The sequence below is a fragment of the Apaloderma vittatum genome, unplaced genomic scaffold (assembly GCF_000703405.1).
Source record: "Apaloderma vittatum isolate BGI_N311 unplaced genomic scaffold, ASM70340v1 Scaffold43494, whole genome shotgun sequence".
In the NCBI taxonomy this organism is placed as follows: Eukaryota; Metazoa; Chordata; class Aves; order Trogoniformes; family Trogonidae; genus Apaloderma; species Apaloderma vittatum.
In genome coordinates, this window is record NW_009715141.1 from 1 (window position 1) to 7,944 (window position 7,944).

The following is a 7,944-nucleotide window of genomic DNA, read 5'->3' on the forward strand; positions in this document are numbered from 1 at the left end:
TTATTATTATTATTATTATTATTCAAACTCCATAAGAGATGAGAGCTCCCAGTTACCTGTGTTGTTTTGAACTGTATACATATTTCTTCTGTTCTGCATCATCTTATATTCATTCCCTTCTTTCCTCGCCCTTCGTTTGCCTAGTTCTGACGCATCCCTGAAGATTACACAAATATGAACAGCTGTGATTCAGAGTTTTCTGAGAAAAACATTGTCAGAGACACTGCCACATGCTTTCAGCCTGAGCGTGAAGTCGAACAATACCTACGAGAATGAATTATTCTGTGCTTCTGCAAGACGCAGCCGTTTGGCATGATTTTTCCCTTGGTAGTGAGCCTGTGCCACAGCCGGAGAACTAAACGAGGCATCACAAAGCTTGCAGTAATCATTCTCTGTGGCCAAGATCACTCGGCCACCTGGTTTACTGGATCCCATCTAGCAGCAAAGGGAGAGACAGCATGTGAAACACAAGAAAGTTAAATCATTGGAATATTTGAATCACAGGGACTCAGACTGGCATCATCTCCATCAGGCAGTGAGAGAGCTGGAATTAGAGCATATGAGTTAGGACACTCTCAAGTGCTCCCTAAACTGTTCTTACAAGAACTTCATTTTCTCTGCCTCAGCCTGCAGGAGTATCTGCAAATCACTCGATACGTACACAAATCCCTGGCGTCAGATGGAGAGGCAAGCACAATCTGAACAAGCCCCCTGTACCTCAGAGGTTTGTTTACCTCACAGCAATGATTTAACTTCTCTACTTCTGACTGCTGGGAGCTGATGAACAGTGAATTTCGCACTGAAGGAGCCTCACTGAAAGGGAGAGGTGCTTCTCTCTCCTATTCACAGTACATCTAATCTCTCCACAGTATCCTGTCTCTATACAGCTCTCTGACACTAAGACATAAAAAAAACCTCACAAACAACCCAACAGCAGAGCTCTCACACTTCCGATCCTTACCCTTCAGGTGGGAGAACACCTGGATCAAGACTTCAAAGGAAGGACCCAGCCTCACGTGAGTAGCTCCTGCCATATGAAGGATACCTTGCTGGTCTAGTCAGGCCACGCACTGGTGGAGGCAGCAAGCACGTCTCCTCAGCATGGATCACCCCGAGAAAAGTGCTTTGTAAACAGTGCAGCAGCAGTGATTCATACAGCCATCTCACTGCAGCACTTGCCAAGTCGAGTTGCTTTCACATCTCCTTCGATCCTGTTCAAGCTTATAGCCACATGCACACAGTTCTGACTTCTGTGTTACAACATGAATCCTCACGTGGCCTCAGCACAGTCTTTTGGTTGCCGTGGATTATCTTCTCCATTAAAACCAGCATCAGATAATCTAGCAGGTAAACCATCCACATGCCGTTACCTAGGACTGGACCTCGCATCCTCTCAGTTCAGCTCTGTAAACTACAAAGTTATTTTACATGGGATTGTCTCCCCCTCTGCAGGCTCTGACTGCACCTATAAGAGTCTGTCACTTACAGCACTCTTTGCTTTTCTACAGACGACAGAGGCTTAGCCTTTGGGAAACACAGGCACAGCTTCTATCCCTGCAGCCTAGCTGTGGTTCCCTGCGCAGCCACAGGCAAGAGCCAGGTTAGCTGTAAAGTCCCACGACAATCAGAAATGACAAATTCTAGAAGAAGAAAGCAAAACACCATCTCTTTCGCCTCTAATGTGCCCAAAACAAAACAAATCTGGATCACTGAGGGAACAATCCATCCACCCTACACACAGGAATGAGCACTTCAAAAGGAGTAACAATAGAGGAATTAGCCAATAGCCCTGGGCAATGGGTGTAGGAGCACCTAAGCACTTTTGCCATGTAGGCTTTCCTCACACAATGGAGGGATGACTGAGCAGAGCCGATGCCACACCCTCGTGTCCAGCTCCAGCAACGCTGTTTTATATCTGCCCTTAAATAACCATAATCAGCAGCACATTGGACTTACCTAGGAATCAAAGTATTTACCATGCAGAAATAGAACATTTCAAGTCCAATATTCTGCTGCACGGGCAGATCAATATCTGCATCTTCAAAGGAACAGGCCATTTCCATCATCCTGTGCCATCACAAGGAAAACTCCTTCCTAGCTCCTGCAGTAATCCTCAAGGCGTGAGCTCTAGTTATCCTTTCTGGGGTTTAGTAGCATGATCTCAGTCACCTTCCCATGCCTTACCTGAGCTGGAAGGGAGACAACCTGAGGTGGGGCAGGCTCAACCACATTACTCATTCTGGCAGGTGCCGGACAGCTATTGGCAGCATGGTAATTTCGAAGTTTCTTACTGTGGTTTTTACCCTGAAAAGAGAAGCCAGATTAATTGCTGTCCTAATAATATCATCTCACACTTAAAGGAAAAAGATCCAGAAATCAAAGTGGGAGAGTGGCCCCTGAAGATGGTATCTCAGGTAACGGAGCTGTCATTCACAAAATAACAGCTTTGGAATTGAGAGATGTTGGCATCCTCCCTTTCTCTAAAATGCTCATCGCCTAGCACGATTTGGCCTCATCTGCAACTGGTTTTCTCAAAGTCTACATTTAGTTCCTCAGTGCGTTTCCCTTAGAGTCGTTTCACTGAAAACGAGTACTTTGGTTCTTAAAGGTGAAACGTGAACTGCTTTGCATAGCTTTTTGATGAGCCTAAACACACACTTCTTCTTACGAGCTTGCAAGCATGAGTTAAAACATGACATTGAACCTAAAAAATCCTGCTTCACATTTTATTTTCTCTTGGAAAACATATACTACACTTGTTTTGAAAATCTGATGAGGGTACATGAGAATGTGTATATGCATCATGGATACATAGTAAGGCATATGCATAGATGCAAGTTCTGTACTATACATGCACTTTCGTACTCTCACGGCAGAAATACTGCAGAAATTGGATGTTGAAGCGTAACACTAATTCAGCCTATTCCTTCACTGGCATGATACCACTTTTTCAGGCCACCAGCACATCTGAGAGCTGGGTCTGGTGTCCTGAGGACACGGACAACCACCTCTTTGGATTTCCTGGTGGCAAAAGTTATTATCTCAACATCTCACACAAATAAAGCACTAATAAGAAAGAATAGCACTAATAAGAAAAGCACTAATATGAAAGGGTACTATTAAAATGGGGTAATAAAAGACTATAATATATTTCATCTCTCAGCAGAGAATCATATGTAAATAGTCCCTAACCTATTTCAGACAAGTCAACCAGACCAGCTTGAACAAAATTAATTTGGTCTGAGGTAGCTCAGCTGATGCTGTCCAAAGCAGGTGAGAAAACTTGCACAAATGGTCCCACGAGCAGATCAGTTATGTGCATAACCTCAGGAAGGAGGCAACAACGAACACACGGCTGCTGCTCCCTAACTGAGCTGCTGGATCTAGCAGAAAATATGTCTGGGCCTTACAAAATCACATCTGTGGAATCAGAAGTTCTGTTTTACTGGATGAGTGTACAGGTGGAAAACAGATTGCATAAAACAAAGAAAAAAATTACCAGTGCCTGATTTTTCACCTGTGCCACCTTGCTATTACCTCTCTGTCCCTGTGGTCAAAGCTTTCACAACATGCTCCAGTGATGACACCTTAAATGAAAGCACTGCAGCACATCTGGACAAACAGCAAAACCAAGCAGGGTGACAACACATCTATGGAGCAGTTCTAGCCACAGCTTCCAGTCCATTAGATGGTGCAGAGGTGTAGCTTCAGATGATCTAACTCAGCTGCTGCTGCTGGTGTGCAGCCACCTCAACAGAGAACTCCAAACCCGCCTGAGAAGCTAAGACGGTCCTTATGTGCTGGGCCAAGCTTAGCTCTGTGCTACCACAGCAACGCTCCTGGCAGCACACGCGCTGGCACAGGTTTGTCTACAGCAGCTGCAGATGCAGCAGCCCTGGACGCCGTGCCTCCTGCCCGCCTTACCTGGTAATGAGCCTGGGCTTGCTGTGCTGAATTCAGAGTGACATTGCAAAGCTTACAGCACAGAGGCTTACATAGTTCTTCCAGCATAGGATCCTGCTCCACCACCTTTGCAAGCTCTTCTTCTTGCCTGTGATGAAAGGAAGGCCCCAGTTCTACAGATTTTGGTGGGGACAGTGGTGAGCTGGCTCTTGGCCTTGTAGCCACTGACATAGGAAGAGATGAAGGCTTCTCAGGATGAGGAAGAACTCCTGCTTGCTGTAGAAGAATCATTGGCCAGGGAGACTGTGAGCATGCTACTTCTGAAGGATGAGGAGTCGTCTTCAGATCTAGACCAGAGAGACACAAATGCTAAAATAAGCAGTGCTAACAGGAACACCTACGATCCAGGACACAACTTCTATAACTTCATTACCTCTACTTTAAGCCTTTTCACAATGCCAAGCAGGATGAAGTCAGTTTATAACACTTTACCTCACAGGAACAGCAGCATCGCAGACAGCCAGGGAGAGATTAAAAGACAGGTATTTAAAAAGTATACTGAAGTCCAAAATGTAGTTGTTAGCACCCCATGGCTCCCTCCTGCGCAGGTGAAGACTCCTAAGCACTCATAGTACCTGACCCACAGCACGCACGCCTGCTGCCCCACACCCGGCGAGAGGGTGTGATGTACAACATGTGCAGCACCTACAGCTGAGTTGATGGGAACAGGAGAGATACAGCCCTTGGCCCCATCCTTTTCTGACAGCTTAAGAACCAGCTCACGCTCCAAGACCCAGCTGGACTAGACGACTTTTAAAGGTCCCTTCCAGCTCAACACCTTCTGTGATAAATATGATAATGTACTACTGCTACTGATGACTTAAAAAGAATCCAATCATTTCAAAGCAGATTACTTTTAATAGACCAGGAGATATAAAACACATGCACACGCAGAGATACGTTCTTCAAATATTCACAAAGACCATCCTGAGGAAAGACATTCCGCAGTTAACTTTTCTCACGTAAATCAACAAAAAGCAGAGTGAGAACCAACGGGAGCATACCTTGTTCTCGCAGTCAGCTCCCAAGCCTTCTCTTCCCTGGTCTTGTTAAAAGGCCCTTGAGCTATTTCTCGTGTTACCTTTACTAACTACACGCAACGCAACATCTAAAGCTGTATCTTCTTCTGCAAAATGGAGAGTTTATACCGTACTACCCTTTATTCAATTATGGCTCAATTAATTCAGGTTCTTAGAATTAACACTAGATTTCCAACAAGGGGGTCTGAGAGGCTTATTTAATTAAAGTTTATAAATCACATCTAAAGCCTGGGATGAATATTCCTAGACCAACGTAGACCAGTGATATTATGAATTAAGGCACAGCTACTTTTGTTAATTTCTTATTAGCTTATCATAACAAATCCTGTTCACTGCTACACTGGGATCCAGAAAAAGCATTATCCTGGCATTTGAGGATCACTTCAGCTACAGCTGCATTGGTAGCAACCATGTTTACGCTATGGGATTTATTCATTTGTTTAAGCAAATAATGAGCCACATCTACATTTTAAGATAACACTTCTGGAAAATTAGTGAAAGGTAGATTAAATGCTACATAGCAACTTTGATCCTAAGTTGCCAATCTGCCTTTAAAGGCATTTAGGAACCTGAAGAAGCAGATAGTATTTATCTGGGACAACTTCTGGACTTTAAATCTGCTAAAATTAGCAGGAGATAAATACCTTGCTACATTCAAGCTCTGGAAAATCCTAGCTGGTGCCTGCATTTTTAGGTACTGTATTACCTTTTAAAGCTTGGCCTCAGAGAGGTCTATGTTCTATGAGGAAAAATTAAAAATAATTTAAGAAAAAAAAAAGAAAGAAAAGAAAATCAATGGGACTAAAGTGCTGAAGGGGCACACGCATTTCAGAAATGTTTACCTTTAAAAATAGACTTCCAAATAATACAAGTTTGGAGGCTGTTCAGTTATTACCAGTAAATAAAGGTAAAGAAAAAAAAAGAAAACAGAAGCATGCATTGCCTTGGGGACAAGATTTTTAAGACAGTAATAGAGCCACCAGGAGCCTTCATGGTTTCAAATAGCCCTCCACTACCAAGGCTCCTAACATGCTATCACCATAAAACCAAAATCAAAATCACTATCATGAAAACTAACCAAAACAAGACAAAAAGGAATCCAGCACAAAGAAGGAAGAGGGGGAACAGGAATGGGGTGGTACACATCACCTATCAGCAGTGTAAATTCTGTCGTGTTACATAGCCTCTCCCCAGCTTCCAGAATACATGTTCCTGGTTAAACAGAACTATGGAAAAAGATTTGGTACCTCTAGTTTCCTCAGGCAGAACTCTGTAGACAGTCTAATTATTAGCGGGGCTACGGATAGAACAAGTTCATATTCATGATGATTAAATATATCATAATGCTGAGCTATCACGGCAGTTTAGATGAGCTATGTAAGCAGGGAAGCATGCCATCCACTTTCAGAGTTTTACTACATCCCCATAACGGGTCTTCCACCTTAAAATGGGAGTAAACTACAGCTAAATACTTCACAGAGAAATATAAAGAGATCTACAGTAAACAGCAGTCATGATCTATCTGCTTGATTTTGCATGAATGTATTTTGCATCAAGTCTTCCATACGCAAGTGTCACAGATGGGATTAGTCATATACAAGACAGGATACAGTGCTTACAGGTTCTGCATTCACAGGAAAAAAGGTATTATGTAATATTCTTAGAATAATCTTTAATTGTAAAGTCATTCAGTGTTTCTTTAAGTAAACAGTAGTCTTAAGACAGAACTAAGGCTGCATGGGCAATTTTAAATTAGAACTTCTTGATCTGACATGCAACTCTGAAACTCTTCAAATTATGTTGCTTTTTTTCTTACAGATGTTATTTAAAAGAAAAAAAATCATTCAAATTCATCTTATTTACTTTTCCCTTTAACCTTCCACTGCTGGTTGCTACAGATATCCTGTCCAGGAAGAGGTAACGTGACATCTTTGACTCCTCCTTTCCTTTCACATGACAAGGGCCAAAATCTTTACACTACAAAGCAGCAGAGGAATAAGCAGCTTCCATCACCAAGGACTTATCACAGCACAGTCCACGACAGCGTAAGGACCTTCAGCACTCCAGGACGAGCAGAGGAGACAAAGTGCCTCAAGACTGCCTCCGAGGTCTCAGCCATGCCTCCCCCTACACACCCTATGGGCTAAGATATACCTGCACCCTGACTCCTCGCTGCCTTCAGGCTGGTGCATCCCAAGGGCAGCACTGAAGGAGGAGAATGAGCCTCTATGCCCCAAATACCAGCACCACCCAGGCACTGCTGGTAGCACAGACAACACGGAACGAGCTCCCCAGCCGCGAGCAGCACCCTTCTGGGAAAGGAACCGCTACAGCCCCAGATCCGAGCTCCACTGGGTGGGGAAGGCACAGACACAACGTGACCTTCCTTGGCCACAGGCAGGCATCTGCATGCTGGGTGTTCCCACCTGAATTAGCTTTTAAATGCACTTGAGACAACTAATAACATATATTTGCAAACACAATGAACGGGATCGTGGGTTTTGTTTTGTTGTGGGGTGGGTTTTTTTTCAGAGAGCAAGCATTTCTTTGCAAGCCCACTTGTGTCTCAAAACACTGACATCGCATAACCGAACTCGGCCAGAAAGTTCACCACCTTTGGCCACAGATTAGGCCCAAAGAACTCGCCCCCTGAAAGTCAGGTTCGCTTTATAACGTCGCGGGGAGCAAAGGCAGCAAATGCAAACGCGAGTCATCTGCAATTCGGGGCCACCGACCCTCTGCTGAGGAGGCTCTTTAGCAACCCAGAAACAGGCCTCGTACATGAAGGGGGCATCAGAAAGCACGGCCTTAGTGCCTTGCACCCTTGGCGGCGAGTCTAAGGAAAAGCGGGGAAAAAAAGCAAAAAAAAAAGCCCTGGAACCCCTGACCGTGGGATAGCTCCAACCTGAGCAGGAATTCGAGGTGCCAACACGCATTTTGG

At 44.2% G+C, this 7,944-nt stretch overlaps 1 protein-coding gene across 1 annotated transcript; it reads right to left on the reverse strand.

Annotated features, from left to right (window-relative positions):
• Positions 1-56: 56 nt before the first annotated feature.
• ZMAT3 (zinc finger, matrin-type 3) lies at positions 57-4,194 on the reverse strand (the record flags this gene model as incomplete). Its single annotated transcript, XM_009868992.1, has 4 exons — positions 3,925-4,194; positions 2,185-2,304; positions 269-435; positions 57-157 (listed from the first exon to the last, which is right to left on the reverse strand). Coding segments are annotated over exons 1-4 (658 nt in total), but the record flags the coding sequence as incomplete, so codon positions are not given.
• Positions 4,195-7,944: the final 3,750 nt, after the last annotated feature.